Raw genomic sequence first — 20,132 nt, 5'->3', positions numbered from 1 at the left:
TACTCTGGGAAATATACCTCCTTTGTGGATGAGTGCTAGCATGGTTTCTGGCTGAGGTACTGATGAAGTGGTTTAACTTCTTTTCTGTGTAGAAGCAAATCACTGCATGCAATGCCACAGAACTTTTGAATCATTCTCACATTATATTTCTACTGTGTTTCCAGGCTGAAATGGGGGGAGAAGGAAAAAAGTACCGGTACCTGTTATGTTTACACACCAACAAAGTGTAATAGATTAATAGTCTTAAGTGTAAAGGGGACTGAAATGTGAATGTGCCTTGCATCACTGTAAAATATGCCAGAATATTCTCCCACATTCTGCTTTTATGGGTTATTTTGACAGTCTTGGTCACTTCCTCATGAATGTTGATGTAGCTGTCATCATGTGCGTAGCCAGGTTTTTTGTGGGGGAGGGGGCAAAACCTCAGTACGCTATGTATTTTTATTGATTGGAGGGGCAGCTGCCCTCCCTTGGCTACGTCCATGGCTGTCATTCACTTTCTTATAAGGAAACCAACGCTGCCGGAAGTAATTTGCCATTTCCAAATCAGAAGCAACCTTTGCCGCTATTATTCTTTATTCATCTCAAATCGCTGCTGAAAAGCCATCATTTGCTGATCGTAATTTCATTACTGTACTCTACTGAAGACTCTTCAGATTACTTAATAGCATTTCAGGAAATCTGCCTCTTGGATAGAAAGTGGGAGGGGGAGGGGGAGGTATTAATCAAAAAGTAATACAAAAAAACGACGAGCTGTTACGGTTTCTTGCAAGTGCGCCTGCAACCTTACTTGGGAGTAAGCACCCATCCCCTGAACTCAGCGGGGCTTATCACGGAGCAAACCTGCATAGGATGGGGCTGCGCGTTTCTCTTTACACGCGACTCAAACCTTAGGCACGTTGACGGTGCGAATTAAGTTGCTGGGAATTAAATGCGGCTTTCCTCTGGGTTAAGCAGCCTTCACGAAAATCGGTGCGTGCCAGTTTAAAGACATGGGAGGGCGGAACCAACCGAAAGCAAACTCTCCACCCAAGTTGCCTGCCTGATAGCCAGAGAGGGCGGGCGGGCGGGCGGGCGGGCGAGCGCCCAGATGTTTGTTTTATGAGGATCAAGGACGGATCGTCCTCGTCCCGCCTCCTCGGGAGACAGCGCCGCGGAGCCCGGCGGAGCGCCTGCGAGGGAAGGCGGGAGAAGCAGCGCCGCCAGCCCTTGACAGAGCGAGCAGCCCGGGAGCAGGCCAGAGGCTTTCCCGCGGCCTCTCTGAGCCGCTTTCCCCCAGCAGAAGGTGGGAGCGGAGGCGTCCTGAGGAGGGAAGGGCTCCAGCTGCGCCGGCGACGTCTCGCGAGAAGCCCGTCGTCGGCCATTTTGCCATTGATTGGCGCTGGCGGAGGGAGGGGAGGGGAGGCGGCTGAGGCGTTGCTGCGCTCGCTGCGAAGGGGGAGAGGCGGCAGAGAGACACACGCACGCAGGCAGCCACAGAAAGGAGGCGGCGGCGGCGGAGACCGAGACCGTAACGATGCCGAGCGTGCCGCGGCCCCGCTCCTCTCCCTCCTTGGCGGACGGCGCCTCCTGCTGACGACGACTCCCCGCCCGAAGCTGCCGCGGGCCCCGGGCTGGCTGCGCCACTGGCCATGGTGCCCAGCGAGGAGAACCAGCTGGTCCCCAAAGAGGTGCGTCAGGGGCCCTTGCGCGGAGGCCGCGCCTTCAGACCCCGCTTCAGGCGGCGGCAGAGGAGGAGGAGGAGGAACGGGAGGCCGAGGCGTGCGCGCAGCCTCACGGAAGGAGTCGTTGCGTGCCCGGGCGGGTTACAGGGGCGGCGAGGGCCTGGGGCTTGGCGGGGCCTCGTTTGGAAGCCCCGGTGTTGCCTGTTCAGGGACGGGCGGGCGGGCGGGCTGGTGCTGCCGGGTGTTTCTCGGCAGGGCCTTCCTTCGCTGCTCTAGGGCCTTGCGGAAGGGAAGGGACGGCCGAGAGGCCGCGCGCATGAGTGTTGCTTCAGACGTCGCGAGGGGAGGGGGGACCTGTCACTGTGAGGAGGGAGCGAGGGAGGGAAAGGCCAAGGAGGCCCTCGGGGCATTCATTCGTGTCAGCAAGCGCAGCTTTCCAGGAAGTCGAGGTAGGTTCGATAAAGCTCAACCTTGGAAAGTTGCATGCGTGTTGTGATGCAGTTCACCTGTGCTCCCACGCTGTTGAGTGGCAGTTTTGCAGCACCGGCAGAGATCCACGCGACAGGTGTGGGCGAAAGTTCAAAGGATGCTGGAGGGAGGAGGAACTTTCCGGGTTAGTCAGGGCAAGTTCATGTCCATGCGTTCAGGTTCATAGTTGTAATAGGCTCTACCTGGAAGGAGCCTTTTATGCGTGGTGTGTCTGCCATGGATTCGTGTGTGTGTGTTGCAGAGGATTCTGAGGATCGTGGATGGCACTCACATAAACACACACACACACTCACTCACTCACTCAACTAACTGTTCATGTCGGGGTGCTGACTCTTGCAGGACTTCTGGAGAGAATGCAGATTTCACACTAGGGCTGGGGTTTCACACTAGAACATGCTGTTCCCCCTACTCTGGTACTTCGTAAAAGAAAAATAGTGGTAGACAACCTGTTTTCCAGGGAAACCCATCCACCATGATTGATCTTGTCACTGAAGAGCTACTGATAAGGGTTCTCTTGAGTACAGTTTGAAAACCACTAGTGTTAGAGTTTAATAAAAGAAAATAGAACCAGACTTCCAAATGCAAGGAATATTCTTCTGGTTGTGATTGGAACCATGTTTTTTTACAAAGGTTGTGAAGACTGAGAAAGAGACTGGTAGCTCTTCCTTTATGAAATGTTGGATTGGGGAAGTGATAGAGAAGTGTTCTATAATATTTTGGTGGGAAGGAAAGGAGCTTTCATTGTGTACAGGATGGTTTGCCCTATGACTTAGGCTGAAGCAATGCTCTTCCAAGTAGATGTATCTATCTATAGCAGCGTTCAATATTGGCCAGGCAACAGGCATATTTTGCACCCGGCTGTCAGCCACTTGTGACCACGTGAAGATACCCAGGTGCTGGGATAGCACCTGACATCCCTACCACCTGGAGGTGAATGCCTGGGAATCCTTAGATCTTGCCTGTTTTCACACACTAGCAACACATCCCATAGAATTCTATCTGTTATATTTTATCTGCACAGTCAGAATGAATTTCAGGAACCAATTTTTATTCAGTTTTCCAGTATGAACTTCTGTCCCCCAAATGGCAACTAGGAATTCCGTTTTGGCCACTTGGCAGCTAGCTTATATATCTGAGTTTCTAACACTGAAGGACTTGAATACTGAACTGAACTGTTTCTGGATTATTTACACATTATTGCTTTTCATGTAAGAATGCCAAACTCCAGTGTTGGCTTTAGACTAGACTGTTACCTTTCAGCTTTGTAACATGAGAAATAGCCTTGAGATTGTTGGAACTCCTAGAGGATCTTTTTGAAGCGAATATAATCTTTTCTTCCAAGTCAAATCTTTTCAGTTGCAGGGGAGTAAGATGGCATATAATATTAAATTACCATACTGGAATCCTGACCCTAAACTCATTCAGTAAAATATTAAAAATAATTTGCCTTTCTACATGGGAACAGGTGTTTGGATGCATCATTGCAATTACACAAGTTCATAGAGAAGAGGTCACACGCATGACCCAAAAATGCATCTGAAAACAGTACAGTACTTTGTTTGCTTTGCTCCCCCCACAAAAAAATATTTAGTACAACTTACCTTGTATTTTGAAGTCACAGTATAGTGGGTTTCCCTACCCACAGTTAGGGCTGTGAGTTTCTTCAGCCCTAACCACTAACATGGTAAGTTGTACAAAATAATATAGATGAAATGGGAGGTATGTATGTGACATTGTCACACATAAAAATTGTAGCTCAGTGTATTTGTTTTTTTTAAATAGTGTATAATTTCCACATTTATGGCATGTATGACATACCCATATAGTTCTGAATTATATAGTAATGTGAACAATAATGGTGCAACATCATGTGACAGCCAAGAAGCAAAGGCTAATAGCAGAAGGCCTTTGGCAGTAATTGTAGATAACTAGCACAGACTGGAATGATTAATGGCAGAGTCTGGCTCTGATCATTGTTCCTCTGTAGATATTATTCAAATGCCTCAGAAGCTTATTTTTATCTTCTAGAGCTGAACAGGATTTCAGTCCTCTCCTTTTTGGATATATTGAATTTTGTACTTAATAGGATGAAAAAGGGTTCTTGTTTCTTCTAACCTCACGTTTTAAAGAAATCACTTAACTACATCTGTAGATTGTGTATAATTCTTTTTTGTTTCTTCTTAAAATATAATCATGAAACATATTTTGTAGTGTTTTTTGGACATAAACACAGACTAGTACACACCAAATGATTAAAAGGAGCTGCATTCTTAAATCTAGTTCAATGTAATTCTTAGCATGTTTACTAACAAGAAAGTACATCTGAGTTCAGTGGTATTTATGTTCTAGTTAGTTGCAGTCTTGATGGTATAAATATGCATGTAAAGGTTGGAAACACTTAACTTTTTCTTCAAGAAAGTCAAGGGTGGTGTGGGATGCCTCTGAAAATCCATCAGAATTCTGATGTGTGCACCGTACAATACCCCCCCCAGTAGCATTTTATTTTCTACTTTAATTATTACACTGTACTACCTTTCGATTAGAGCACTAGAAAGCATTGCATTTTATATCTCTAATCTGTACTCTTCAGACATTGATACTTTTCAGAGTAGAAAAATGGTTTGTGTCTGTATGTGTAGAGGAGTTACTTTTTCTTGTCAACCCCATATATTTTTCCAGAGTTAACAGAAACATTGTGTTTGTATATATCTATCTATATTGCATGATTTTGTAACCATAAATCATTTCCCCATTTATGAAATACACTCCCCAAACTGCTACATCACATTTTTGTAGGAATGTTCATAACTTAAGTATACAGTAGCACCTCGGCTTTTGTTACACTCGGATAACATAAACTTCAGGTTGTGAAAGCGGCAAACCCGGAAGTGTTTCGCTGCGCGCGCATTTGCAGGAACACTCTACTATACCGCACATATGCACAGAAGCGGTCCCTCCAGTTGCAGAAACCTCAGGATCTGACTGGAGCTCCGGAGCAGATCCCATCCGCAACCGGAGGTACCGCTGTGTTACGGTAAAAACTGATAAAATCCTGAACTTAAGGATCTCCCATTAAATATTTTAGTGAAATTTATGCCAACTGGGATGTACAGAAATGCATCGTGATAATCCACCAACTCTTTGCTTCAGTTTAGTATCTGAAGGTGGGACACTTTTCATTTGCATATTTTTATGTGCAAGACAACTTAATGAATAGCATGTGTTTTTATATTCTGCTGGAAGCTGCCCTGAGTTGCTGGGGAAACCCAGCCGGATGAGTGGGGTATAAATAAAATAATAATCATCATCATCATCCAAATAATTACTTGTAAAGGTTCTGTTTCTAGTGCATAATTGCAGTGATTTGGTACATAATGTGAAATACATTAAAAGACTTGATAAACTTGTAATATGAATACTTTTGCCAAAAAAGCTAGCTACTAACATGCATAGGTGAATATCACATTGTTGGACCATGCTGGAAGCAACCTAAAACAGTTTCTGAAAATTAAAGAATGTGTTGTTTTAATAATTAATTTGCAATTAATCAATCCCTGAGCAGTAGTTCAGAGTACATATGTTAAACTTTGAGCAGCTACTGCTCCACAGGGTGAATCAAATCAAATTGTTGTTTCTTTTAAATTTTTAACATATTCTTGAGGTGCTGGAACACTGGGGAAAACATCACATGAAATTAGAGGGACAGTTGATATGTTTTTGGCAGTGCTAGAGTGCAAAGCCAAAAAGAACTTTTGCATTTATACCCATACTACAGATATATGTACAATATAGTTATGTAGTGTAATATATTAATTGTAGGCTCAAACATGCAAAAGTAAATCAGTTGTAGAACTTTTCAGCCAGTCACTGAGGACACATAGTACAAATTGATTTTTTTTGTAGCTGGGTTGCATAAATATGCTTGATGCTATTATTCAGTTGAGGTTAGTACCTTTTTGAAGCAGTTTTAGCAAATTTATTTAAGGCCAGGCAACAAAATCAGCAACAACTTAGAATACAAGTATTGGTCTGGAAAACCAGGATCATTGGAACTGTATTCAGTACCTTGATTAGAGATTATTACGGTTGGCTAAAATTAAAGCTGTAGGGCTTGATTAGGTTCAGAGGTGAAAAGTAAAGGTTGTTTGCTAGCACCTGGGTCAATGAAGGCAATATTTTAATTGTAATTTTTAATTAATTAATTTATAATACTTTTTTCTGACCTCAAAACAGCTTACAAAATATTCTTAAGGTAAAATTACATGTGAATCTTGAGAAATTTCACAGAGTATGAAAGCAGAATTATTCAGGCAGCATTTCCTATATCAGGCAGCAGTTCCTCCCGAATTCTCTGAGGCAGGGGTCTGGGACTGAGCAGCTGGATTGCACTACTTCAAAATATTACTCTGTAAAAAACAGTGTTATATAATACAACTAGCCCATCCAGTCCCATACACTTTGCTATGTGTGGCAGTTACTCTACATAGTTTTAGGTAGAAGTCTTTTTCAGCACTTCTGTGTGAAATCTTTTTAACTGAACACTCCAGGAGATGAACTTGGAACCATCTGGTTGCAAAGCATACACTCTGCTGGTGATCTGTGGTCCCTCTGCTGAATAAAATACATACAGATTGTATACAATGTAAATAATAACAGCTGTGGTTTGAACTGGCAGAAAACTAGATCCAGGCCTGGAGGAGAAATGACTAATCAAACTGAGGCAAATAGTAGTCTTTGGATTTATGTTTAGTCATGTCTGCTGAACTGTGTGTTATGGAAATTTTGATTTTCAAGGCAGACTGCTGTGAGCTCCATTTGCAGAAACTAAATAGACAAGGATTATGTTTTACTACTCAATCTTATGTTCATTTTAAAATTTAAAATGATGATATTGCAGTTGTCATAAACAGATCTTACAGATTCTCTGACTGGATATGCATCAATAGAAATGTTATTTAAAATTGGAAATTGCAAAACTTTGGGATGTGATATGCAAGTGCTCTGTTGCAATAATCATTCTCCATTTCTGAATCAATGCAGACATCCAACATGATGCCATCTCAGTGTTGCTGGACTACAACTCCTGTCTTCCTTTACTTTTGGCTGGAGCTGAAGGAAATTGTAGTCCATAGCACCTGGAGGGCATCATCTTGGCTGTCCCTTGTAGTAGGCATACATGGGAAATGGATATTGTTCTTCTCTTTTTCTAATAGCTTTCCTTTTAAAAAAATGCATGCCAAATCAACAATATTTGACACATCTAGGTTGCATCATAGCCATGGATTTTGTTGACATGTTGCAGAGATCATACATTTTGGGATCATACACATACACAGTCATAATATCACATTACAGTGGTGCCCCGCAAGACGAATGCCTCGCAAGACGAAAAACTCGCTAGACGAAAGAGTTTTCCGTTTTTTGAGTCGTTCCGCAAGACGAATTTCCCTATGGGCTTGCTTCGCAAGACGAAATGTCTTGCGAGTTCTTGCATGTTTGTTTCCTTTTTCTTAAAGCCGCTAAGCCGTTAATAGCCGCTAAGCCGCTAATAGCCGTGTTTCGCAAGACGAAAAAACCGCAAGACGAAGAGACTCGCGGAACGGATGAATTTCGTCTTGCGAGGCACCACTGTATATAGCCACAGTATTTGTTTTCATATCACTAGGACCACATCCTCCACAAATTTGTTCAAGTCACATTTCCAGTAAATTGTGTGCTCATTTGTTGACCATAGAATGAGATATTCCTACCATGGTTATTAATGGGTTATTTTGAATTGCAGGATCTCTTTAAAATGAAGAGAGTCAACTGCATGCCAAAATTAACAGGGATACTGCAGTAATTGAAGGGCAAAAAGTTTTCAGATTTTTTGGCATTTCTGTGGTTATTATTTGGTGATGGCTTTGCTTAGGTTGATTGAGTTTTAGAACTGTTTAGTGAGGTGCAACATAGAAACAATTTCTGGCCAGTAACTTTTTACAGTACTTGTACAGATGATATCCAGCTCTACGTCTCCTTCAAATCAGAACCAGTGAGGGCAGTGAAGGTCCTGTGTGTGTGTGTGGAGGCAGTTGGAGGATGGGTGGCGGCTAACAGATTGAGGTTGAATCCTGACAAGACAGAAGTACTGTTTTGGGGGGACGGGGTGGGCACTCCCTGATCTTGAACAGGGTAACTATGCCACTGAAATACCAGGTGCGCAACATAGGAGTCATTTCAGATTCACAGCTGTCCATGGAGGTGTAGGTCAATTCTGTGTCCAGGACAACTGTTTACCAGCTCCATCTGGTATGCACACTGTCTCACCAGAGTGGTGTGTGCCCTGGTATCTCCTGCTTGAACTACTGCAGTGTGCTCTACTTAGGCTACCTTTGAAGGTGACTCTGAAACTACAACTAATCCACAATGCGGCAGCTAGACTGGTGACTGGGAGTGGCCACCGGAACCATATAACATTGGTTCTAAAGGATCTTCACTGGCTCCAAGTGCATTTCTGAGCACAATTCAAAGTGTTGGTGCTGACCTTTAAAGCCTTAAATGGCCTCGCCACCCCCATTGCTCAGCCCAGACACTGAGGTTCTCCTCCAAGGGTTTTCTGGTTCCCTCACTGCAAGAAGCAAAGTTACAGGGAACCAGGCAGAAGGGCTTCTTGGTAGTGGCACCCTCCCTGTGGAATGCCCTCACTTCAGATGTCAAGGAAATAAACAACTATCTGACTTAGAAGACATCTGAAGGCAGCCCTGTTTAGGGAAGCTTTTAAGGATTAATGTTTTTAGATATGTTGTAAGCCGCCCAGAGTGACTGGAGAAACCCATCCAGATGGGTGCAGTATTAATAATAATAATAATAATAATAATAATTATTTCCCCATTAGGAATTAAATTCTGGACATTGCTGAAAGTTTCACAACAATATGGGAATGGTGCACCTTTCTCTTGTGGCCATTGGAAGGGGAAAGGCCTCAAGATGCATGTGCTTGGGTTTGTAATAGATTTAGTTGCCCTCTGCATTAGGTTAATCTAAAACATTGATGGGGAACCTGTGACCCTCTAGAATCGATATTCTTGGACTCCCAACTCCTGTCATTCATGACCATTGGTCAGGCTGACTAGGACAGATGGGAATAAGTCCAGCAGCATCTGGTGGGTCAAAGGTTCCCTATCCATGTTCTAAAACTTTGAGATCTCAACCAGACAGACTGTGAACTAGGATTTCCACATTCTTTTAGGCTCAGTTTTCCAAGTGTTCATTATTTTAGAGGAAAATGGTTTTTCTTTTTGCAAGTAACTTTCAAAGCTGTATAGATATTCTGAGTAAACATTTGAAGATTCTTCTCCACTTCCGGGTGCTATAATCTTACTATTTTGTGTTTATGTACCATAGGATATGCTTTGGAGATGCAGACAAAGTATCTTTGATGAAATGAAGAAGAAATTTTCGCAGGTAGTTAGCCGCAGTAAACATTTAAAACCGATTGCTTAACTGGGTAGTAACAGCATGAGACTAGTACTTGTTAACATCTGCATGAGTTAGGAAAATGCTTTGTGAGTGTACTTTGAGCTTTATTCTTACAAGGAAGCTTTGGTATTTGGCTGTGTGTGTTGTACAAAATGGTAAGCTTGGTTGCTTTTTTTGTGTAACATTCACAAGAATTAAAAAGCATGGTGTTAAGAGCTCCAAAATAAAATAATGTGCTAGATGTTTTTTAGAAGAGTTGTATGGCACATAACTGAAAATAAAGTAGTGAGTATGTCTTATGAGCTTTGTATCTGCTTCTCATTAAGGCAGGAGTGTTTGCTTTGCTGCTTACATGACCTTTTTAGTGTTCATGTGGATTGTTTTGTTTATAGTGAGCACATACACGTCTGTCTTTTTGCTGAATGCATGTTTGATTCTATCAAAATGTTGGCTATTGGGAAGCATTTTTCCAGAGAAAATGACACGAGTGTGTTTTATTGGATGTGTAGTGAGAAAATAGTAGATATGTTTTTAAGAGCATAACATTGTCATGCCTCAATAATAGACTGGATAAGAGCCAACAAACAGAGATCTATGAGTATAGGGCAGTATACAAATTTAATAAATAAAAATAATAGCATGAAACATTTCAGTATGCATAATATGGGGTGGTGTGATTTATAATTTTAGTACTTCTTAATGGTTGAAGGAAAGGGGCTTTGGTAAAAAAATGATCATTCTAAACACTGTTCAGGGAGGCTCTTGATGTGCTGAGAAGAGAGAACCTTTCAGTTGTTGTACAATTTGCACAAGTAAGCAAACAGCCCAAACTGCAAAGAAGTTGTTTCACACAGTTGCAGGAGGGGAGATTTGGCTTATTTTCACCCCTCCCCTTCAGTATTTTGCTGAGACACACTGTGGTTTACAAACAAACAAACAAGCTGCAAATGGTTAATGAATTGCTTCTCAAAAATGACTTGACTCTAGCAGTAAAGTAGTGCCTCTTTTCTAGCTTTGCTTTTCATTTCTCCTAATAATATTTTTGCTGGCTTGCATGGAAGAATAAAGGCTTGCCCCCTTTATTTGGATATTTGTGAGTGGGTGGGTGGGTCCCTTCTTCTGTAGGTGGGTCCCTTCTTCTGTACCTTCCCACTCTGAACTTTTTTGTGTGTATCTGGTGGCGTGTTTGGTATGGAGGGAGGAGTGTAAATAGAACAACTATTATCATATCTTGAAATATATAATAAAACCATTCTGGTCTAGTTCTTGGTTCTGGTCCCTAGCTTTTAGCCAGGGTTTTCAAGCTAATCATGCTTAGCATTGACCTTGGTGTAAATGTAAATAGGGCCACTCACCTGCCAATAAAACAATGATATTAAAATGTTACATGATTGGCTTGTGTTGTCCCACCCATCTGTCAAAATCCTTTGCATGGGGTTCCCACTTGAGAACTACACCATCAGGGTCACCCCCATGTTTGGTATTCTAGGAAGCCCTGAGCATAGGCCTGGCAAAGTGGCTGTTTCTCCTCTACTTGCCTTGACAGGGATAAAAGAAAATGCTGCTTAGTGCTGAGTTTGAGTGCTTTGGAGATCTTCCTTAAGGGAAAACCTTGACAGGCCAGGATTGGAGCGTGAGCTGGAGGTACTTTAACCCTCATTTAAAATATTACAATCAGTTCTGATTGCTTTACTTGTAAAAGCATATAGCAGAGCTAGAGAAGATGTAAAAATTGCAGCTGCAAGGATCTGAAGGATAAGTTATCTTCTGAAAAATGCTTGCAAAAAGATGACCGCGGTGGCAGCATGATGGAGGCTTGTTAAATGACCAGCTGTATGGAGAGTAAATATACTGTTTGTATATACAGCACCAACAGTGTATATAACACATTATAAAGTGTTGTAAATAAATAAAAAGGATGAGTTATTGGTCAAAAGGAGTTGGCAATCTAAAATACAGTTGTAAATACTGTGTAGTTGTAGAATAGGATTAGGTCTTTGGGTGTAGCTCGAGGTTAGGATTAGGTCTGGTTTGCACAAATAGTGATTTACGAAACCAACACAGCTCATCAAGTTTGGCAAGCCCCTGTTTTTGCATTCCCAAGTAGACTTCATGACCAAACAGTGTACTATCACACTAACAAACTGTATTTAGATGACAGGCTTGGCTGCAATGTACAGGCTTTGTTGAAATGGGTTTTGAGGGGGGAATTGAGGGAGATAATAGATGGCACTATTTTCATTTTCAGCATCTGAGAGTTTGATATTAAAACTAGCTAGCAGTTTGGCAGGAATCAGAAATCTGTGGCCCTGTAGATGTTTCTGGGCTATAGCTACCATCATTCCAGGCCTCTGACCTTTCTGGCTGGTGTTGATGGATTTTGGAATTCAGCAACACCTGAGGGCACAGGTTCCCAAACTCTGGATTAAGACAGACAGATGTAATTATCTAGAAAAATTGTAGTTTATCAGTGGGATTTATTATTGTCAGACAATGCAGTACTGTGTAACATAATGTTTTAACAAAGCATTGATAGATAAGTGTATCTGACAGTAGCTGGTCATCGCAGCAAGAACACAACCTTTTTCTCCCTCTGCCCCATACATAGCTTGCCTCTGATTACTGTATAATGTAAGTCCTGCCATTAGAATTCTGTGCTTGGCCATTGGTTTAATCTAGCATGACAGTCTTGTATGTAACACTGCTGTACATAATTCAGTTGACCATGTAAAGCTAATGAGAGGGGGGAAAGTGTGGGAACAGGATCAAGTATGGAATTAACTTGGGGAGTGTTTTGCTAATCTCTTACAAACCAATTTAAGTTTATTGTTTGCCTTCAAATAAACATGCAGTTGGACCATCAATAAAAAATTAACTATTAACTTAAATAGTCTAATGGAAAGAGAACAGAGGTATGAGGCCCACCCATTGTGGCCAGTAATCAGGGATGAAAGATAGCATGTTTACTACCATGTTGACTATTTCTGCTCCAAACAATAGTTATGGATGACTGTAAATAAGTGCTCACTCTTGTACCATTTCTTTTTCCTTCCTCCATATAGCACCCTTCTGTGCTTCTTGTTTGGCACTTAGCATAACTTCTGATTCTACTTTGAAGGATAAGCATTAATTTACTATGTGAACTATGTACACATACAAGCAAACTAAGGTTATCGTTAAACAAAATGTAGTGGGAAATGTGAGATGGGGAAGAAGCAATAGACAACCCTAGATCAACATGGTTTAGAGTGGTGAAATCCCCCCCCCCCAAGATGATTGCCTCTAATGCTGTTAAGATGGTGCAGTCTTAAAGAAAATCATATGCTCATTATTTTGATCCATGAGATAATAAAATATTTCACTTCATTTTACGAAGAAGTTGGCTATGTTTAAGCAGAGGTTGGATGGTCAGTTTTAAAAATCTGTTTTCTTCTTCATTACAGATCGAAAGTGCCGCTGATGAACCTAGAGTGCTTTGTATAATCCAAGATACAACTAATTCTAAGACCGTTAATGAGCGCATCACTTTGAACTTGCCAGCTTCCACTCCAGTAAAAAGACTGTTTGAGGATGTGGCCACTAAAGTGGGCTATATTAATGGAACATTTGATTTAATATGGGGAAATGGAGGCAGCGTTGCTGATACGGTAAAAACACGCTATCTTCCTTAACAGAGTAGAAATGTAGACATTTTGGGGAATACTTGTATAAATGTTGGAGGCAGTGGGTGGGATTCACCTAAAGAAGCCATTCAGAGGCAGCTTCCACAACAGAACTACCCTCTTCCTCCCCTGCACAGGATTGGGTCTGTTTATTTTTATTCATTTTTTAAAAATATGCCTTCTCTTTATATTGTTTACATATGTGTCATGCTGCTTGAATTTCTTTTTATCAGTTTATTTAAATGAATTTTTAAATACTGAAGTTTTTTCTTAATTTGAACAGCATGAATCCTAGAATATGTATAACAGTGATCACCACCTTTTTTTTAGCCCTGTGGTCACATTTGGAGTTTGGCCATTTCTTCCCTTCTCCAGATCAGCCCTTCCCCCACCGACACAGAAAGAGAAGGAGTGCATGAAATGAAGCAACATTTAAAACATAAAACAGAAATTAAGACCTGGATGTGTGAAATCCCTGGCCTCTATTTTATTCATTCTGTTTCTGTATCTTATTGTTAGCAAACTGTACAGCACTTCTAATGCAGGTCCACTGTACTTTGTATTTAATTTCTAGTTATGCTGTAGAGGCTACTAATGTTGGAAGTTTAATAAATTGCCATTATGGGTGGGGTGTCATGCAGGTGCATTCTGTAATTTGAAGCACTTGTATGGTCCCTGTGCTCTCAGTAGAATCTTGAGAAATTTTGGTTTCTATTAGAGCTAAATGCAGCGAGAGCGTGCTGATGACCAGGGATATTCCAGGTCATACTGATATTTCACATTAGGCCTGTGGTTCTATCATTTCCCCCCCACTTGTTCACCTATTAATTTAAATTTTCAAAATAAATAGTAGCCAGATCTATTTAGCAAACAATTCCTTTGCTTTGTTGTAGACATCATTGGATCAATCAAGTGATAAATCTGTTGTTGATGCTGGTTTTGAACCTGGGAAGAAGAACTTTCTGCATCTGACAGATAAAGATGGAGAACAACCTCAGATAGTATTGGTAAGAGAATTTAAAATTATAAAACAAGTACCTATTATGTACCTGCATTTTCTTTATGAATCACTTTTAAGAAAGCTTGGTTTTTGCTATAATTTTTATTTTTACTGGTACCAGTACTGTATGTGTCATTGCCTAGTATAGGTTCAGAATCTTGTGCTGAAGAGTATTATAAAATGAGATAGCACTGACTATATAAATAGGAGTGGAGAAGATGGAGAAATGTTAGTGGAAAAACTCTACAATTCTATGATTCTGTGGAAGGCTCTGTTTGGCAAGGCATATAGGTTCTCTGCATGCAACCAAAGAGTTGTTCTGTCACAAAAGGCTTTGTGAATCTGTATATTCTAGTAAACAGAAACTAAGACATTTTTCCACTCAGAGAGAGCAAACGTGTTGACTCTCTTGCTGGTAACACAAGTAAACCAGTTCCAGTCATCCCCACTGCCCTTCCCAAACCAGTAAGGCCTTTTAAGAAAGAAGACCACTTTAGCTTTCAGGCATGCACTTAAGAGGAAATGCATGCTAAGACTTCAAACACAATAGTGCACTTTGTCTTCCCATAATTGTACCTCATAATTCTGATCAGGCCAGTGCAATTTGAGTGCTGAAAATAGCTTTGAATACTGATCAACCTCAGATTGGAGCATCAAAGGCAAATTTTTTGGAGCACGGAGAAGGAGTACCTACACCTAGTACCTGGGAGAAATTGATCCTGTGCATTATTGCTCAACTAGCAATCTGGGTTTGGGACTTACTAGGTGGGAACATCATAGGAACTCTGTTTAGGCTCCCTCCCCTCCTCACTCCCATTACTCATTCTCTCTTGGAGAGACTGCTTTGTGTAGTACTTGTGGATGGGACTGTTGACATGTGCACTTAGTCTCTAGACTTCCTTAAATAGGATAACTTTGTGTGGATGGATTTGTATTAACTGCATCCTTTGCAAATGTGCTAGTTAACGTATCTTATCTTTTAGGATGAGGCCAGTGGAGCAGATGACCGTAATCCAGATAGGTTTATAGGCCCTCTTCCACGAGAAGGTTCAGCTGGTTGTTCAAATGATTATGTTGGTCAGAACTATTCTTATACATCAATTCTGAGTAAATCAGAAACGGGTAAGGTGGTTTATTATTTCTCTTCCACTGTATAGTAAGGCTTCAATGGTCTGTTAAAACAAGTTATATATTGGCAGGGCAGAATATAGCCATACACCTCACTTTTGTGTGCGGTTTGGTGCAAAGGGAAAAGTCCTAGGGAACTGTTGTTGGTAAAACTACTCCCAAGCATGGTATGAGTGAGTAGGAAGTGGTGGCAGTGAACCCACTGCCCAGGGTGTGAGCTGATTCCTGTTTCTATTATTTGCTTCCAAGTTTTTTCCCATAGTACAATTTGATACCTGGGCTATATAATGTATTGAGTGCAGATGGTTCCACAGGTCTCCAGGCATGTTCCTTTTATTTTACATGTTAAACACTACTTTGACCTTTGCAAGTATTCCATATGGCTAGAGAACTCAGACTGCTCTCCAAAAATTCAGCACTGTTTTTCCCAACCCCCATTCACAGTTAATATACTTTTTTCTGCCTGCCTCTTTCAATCAATCCTAGCATAGAAACTCTTGATTCTGTTCACCCCTCCACTAATACAGAGATTTGTTCTACAACCCTCTGTACCTTATAAATTGCTGCTGTGGAGGTTTGGGAAGCCTCTGGGTGTTTGAGATATAGAATAGTGCTGCAATGGGGAGGGGGATTTCTGAAAATTGCCTTCCTACCCCCTCCCTTCAGTGTGAAGCTTCTACTGGATCTTGGGGCCTTCCATGAATAGGAGGACTATTCTGTTCACAGCTACTTAGAATCTAAACCCATGCCCGTTATTACTTTCCCCAGTTCATAAATTTCAAGGAAACTATTCTTGCATTCTGATAGTCTAGCGGGCCTTTGGATTAGTGGTAGACTTACAATGGTCGCAATAGGAAAAGCAATGTCTGTTCCAAATTTCATTGAAATTATTAGAATAACTGTTAACCTGTTGAACAAGAAATGTTACTCTATTACTTTTGGGTGCTAGCCTGGCTGCTAACCATGTCTCCCCCCCCCCCTTTTTTTTTAAAGGCTATGTAGGTTTAGTAAATCAAGCAATGACTTGCTATTTGAACAGCCTTCTGCAAACCCTTTTCATGACTCCTGAATTTAGAAATGCATTATATAGGTAAGTGCATGTTATCAAAAATATTTTAATGTCATAGGTTTCAGAGATGTTCTAATGTTGCAGTTTTCTGAAATGTAAGTTTTTGTGATAGTTTTCATGCAGCATTACTTTTGCCAGTTCCGAAAATGAGTATTAAGAAAAAAAATCAACAGTGTGTGTGTGTTGGACAAGATTTTCCCCTCCCAAAGCATGTATTTTTCTGAAAATCATTCTAAGAAATTATTAAACTTTAATTATACTTAACCTATACTTGAAATCCTCCTTCTAGGTAAAACAGTAGTGGGCTCTTTCTGATTTCCCCCCCATGAGAGCACATAATGTAACAGGGTTAGAGTACATTCATGCTCCTATAATAACTTCTTCTATTTGAGGTGTCATGACTAGCTCCCTCTGCAACACAGTAGGAGCAAGAACTTTTTTTAGACAATTGGCCATTAGTATTGGAACATACTTTCAGAATAGACCTGCAGTTTTAAAAGTTGGAGTTATCAGAAATAACAATAGAATCTTAGAAGGAGCATTATTCTCTGGTAATAAACCTTGGATAAAATCAAATTTGATGTTCCAAGAGATGTCATGAGATTTTTGTTTAAGCAGGGAGGCGCACAGGATGCAGAATGCTCATTTTTCTGTGCTCAAGCACTTGAGAGCTTGTTCATAGTACTAGTAGTAGAAAAAGTGATTTGTAGCTAATACCATGTTTCATAGTGTAGATAAAAAATCGTCTTCTTCTTCTTTGGCGATCACTCGTAGCCAAGTAAGATTGTCTTCCATAAACATGGTTTTAACAATGATTCCGTAAGTGACTGTGGAGGCCAGTTCTGGATCCACACGTCCTTCCACAGTGGGGACATTGGTTTCTGGGTAGGAGTTGATCATGGTGTGGTTTTGCCAAGCATGCCTTCCTCTTAGCACATCTCTCCCTTGCGTCCTGAGTTCGAGTTTGTCAAAGTCCATGACACCTTTGGTAAAGGCTGTTCTCCAACTGGAGCACTCACAGGCCAGTGTTCCCCAGTTGTCAGTGTTTATACTACATTTTTTAAGATTTGCCTTGAGACAGTCTTTAAACCTCTTTTGTTGACCACCAGCATTACGCTTTCCATTTTTAAGTTCGGAATACAGTAGTTAAGGAGCAATGTATAAACCTTTACCCACTGTATGGTTCAGTGTGTCTCTGTAAATTCTAGGCCAGGGGTAGGGAGCCTCTGACCTGCAACATTAAATAAACTTGGCACGTCCCAATTTGGCCTGCTAGGCCATTCACCCCCAAATCACAGCCAACTTCCCCACATTTGGCGATAAGCATAAATAACTCCTTGCATTCTGGCTTTGATTGAAGCTGGCAATGCAAAGGATCTTCCTCTGTAGGCTGACTTAAGCCTTGCCCTTGATGTCAGGTGAGTGACAGGTGGGAGGCTTTGCTTACCTCTCAAAATGGCCTAAGGTTCTATGACTGCAGAGGTCAGGATTCCACTCACTGATGGGACTCCGTTTCCCCAATCCTATAACAGTATTTGCAAGAATTCATGAGAGTTCACATTTTGTGATTTTATTAATTTCATTTTCAAATGGGTATACAGTGGTATCTTGGTTTTCAAATCTCTTCTTTGATGAACATTTCAGTTTTCAAATGCTGTAAACCCAGAAGTAAATGCTTTGGATTTCAAACACGCCTCGGAAGTTAAACATGCCATGTGGCTTCCATATTGAGTTTTCCGTATTGAGTTTTCGGTTTTCGAACGTTTCTGAATTTAAACGGTCTTCCAGAATGGATTATATTAGAAAACCGAGGTACCACTGTTTTTGGAAAACAACTGTTTTATAAAAAAAGTGTGCAATGTTTCATAATGCTTCTTTATAGAAAGTGGTCTGATGAAAACATTAAATGCTGAAGAACTGTTGCGCATGTTTTCTTAAAAGTTGTTTTTATGTTCTATATTAGACTATGCTAAGCATATGAATTAGGATTTCGGGTTTTCCATATTTGCACCTTGAACAGCAATTTTACATCAGCTTGTCATCCAAGGAAGATCTCTATCTAAAAGTGTACATTAAGAAGGCATCTCTTTTAAATGTGTTGTAACTTAATTGCCTGATCCTACTAAGACCCCTCCTTTTTGTTAATAGATGGGAATTTGAAGAATCTGAAGAAGATCCAGTGACCAGCATCCCTTACCAGCTTCAAAGGCTATTTGTTTTATTACAGACCAGCAAAAAGAGAGCAATTGAAACAACAGATGTTACACGAAGCTTTGGATGGGATAGTAGTGAGGGTAATTAAGACAAATTGCTTTGTTAAATTTAGTGTAATTGTTAGGCTATGTAATGAGTATGGGTTGCTCGTGCGTAAGTTGCCACCTCTCCTGGCTATGTTGCCTTGTTTAAACCTTTCTGGCTGGACAGCCCTTCACTTCGTGGCTGCCTCAGTCGCTAGCAGAATCCGTCAGTGGGCATTTCTTAAACCTTTTCCAACATAAAAGTTGTTTGACGCCAAGTCTCCTCCTACTCTCCCTGCGCGGAAGCCTTCTGCACAGGGAGGGCGTGGGTAGCGGAGGACCCGTGCTCTCCCCGCTGGTGTCCGGTGAAGAGTCCTGGAGCCCTCTCGCTGATTCCCCCATCTGCCCCCCTTTATCCCTGGTGTTGCGCTGATTTGCTTCCCCATCTGCTGAGCTGCCTCTCTCCCTTCTCCTGCTGGGCCCTTCTCCAGCATCATTTGAGAGCCTCCCCTCCGCCTCTAGCTCCGATGTCAGTTCCCTGACATCCACCTCCCCCCCAGGACCCCCTCCACCCCCGGCCCAACCTGTTGACCCAACTTCGTCCCTTTCTTCGGCCGACGATGCGGGGAACCCCCGGAAGGAGCTGTCGCCATCCTCTGAGGATTCAAAACCCGCTTCCCACCCGCTCTGATCCCTTCCCGCGGGGTGGGCCTCCCAGTCTGATTCTTCTTCCCCCGAAGCCTCTTCTCCCTCCCCTTCAGAGGCAGAAAAACCCACAAAATCCTCTTCATCGTCTGTGGTTCCAAATTGCTCCTCCCAGAATCTCGCTAGTGGTTTGGGTTTGTCCGGGAACAGGCGGTGGAATTCCTCCACCAGATACCCGTCAGTGATTGCTTCCGCGGGAACCCACGTGTTTTCCGACCCTCCCAAGCCACCAAGTACTCCACCTGGCGTCCTCGCCACCTTGAATCAAGTATTTCCGTGGCCAAGTTGTGGTGCTCCCTCTCTTCTACCTGCGGGTGTGTGGTGACTTCTCCCTCTCGCCCCGGGAATCCCCGTCCTTCCCTGTACGGTGAGAGTAGGGACCTATGGAACACCGGGTGTATCTTCATGCTGTCAGGCAATTTGAGCTTGAATGCCACGGGGTTTACCTGCTGTGTTACCTCAAACGGTCCCAGCTGCCTGGGCTGCAACTTCTTGCACCCCCCCTTAAAAGGTAACCCTTGGGTTGACAACCACACCCGATCTCCCACCCGTATGGTCTCCCCTTCCCTACGGCGCTTGTCTGCCTGCCTCTTGTAAATTTCCTTGGCCCGCTCCAAGTTCATCTTAAGTTGCTGGTGCAGGGCTTCCATTTCTTCCACAAACTGCTCTGCCGCCGGTACGCTCCAACCTTCCTCCCCACTCCCCGGGAAGGCCCTGGGG

General features: G+C 42.1%; 1 protein-coding gene across 3 annotated transcripts in view; it reads left to right on the top strand.

The window, feature by feature from the left end:
* The first annotated feature begins 1,439 nt into the window (after window positions 1–1,439).
* Window positions 1,440–20,132, top strand: part of USP47 (ubiquitin specific peptidase 47) — a 52,524-nt gene continuing 33,831 nt past the window's right edge. Inside the window, exons 1-7 of one of the 3 annotated variants that reach the window (XM_081013760.1) lie at window positions 1,440–1,670; window positions 9,537–9,596; window positions 13,055–13,258; window positions 14,167–14,280; window positions 15,257–15,395; window positions 16,395–16,491; window positions 18,619–18,764. In XM_081013760.1, coding sequence (XP_080869886.1) covers window positions 1,632–1,670; window positions 9,537–9,596; window positions 13,055–13,258; window positions 14,167–14,280; window positions 15,257–15,395; window positions 16,395–16,491; window positions 18,619–18,764 — 799 coding nt within the window. In that variant the 5' untranslated portion in view covers window positions 1,440–1,631. The remainder of the gene's footprint in view (window positions 1,671–9,536; window positions 9,597–13,054; window positions 13,259–14,166; window positions 14,281–15,256; window positions 15,396–16,394; window positions 16,492–18,618; window positions 18,765–20,132) is intronic. The other 2 variants (XM_081013759.1, XM_081013761.1) reach the window with 2 other exon arrangements.

Source organism: Podarcis pityusensis, assembly GCF_964106645.2.
Source record: "Podarcis pityusensis genome assembly, chromosome: 1".
In the NCBI taxonomy this organism is placed as follows: Eukaryota; Metazoa; Chordata; class Lepidosauria; order Squamata; family Lacertidae; genus Podarcis; species Podarcis pityusensis.
Note: the sequence above shows the minus strand (reverse complement) of the source record. Positions and strands in the feature narration are given on the sequence as shown.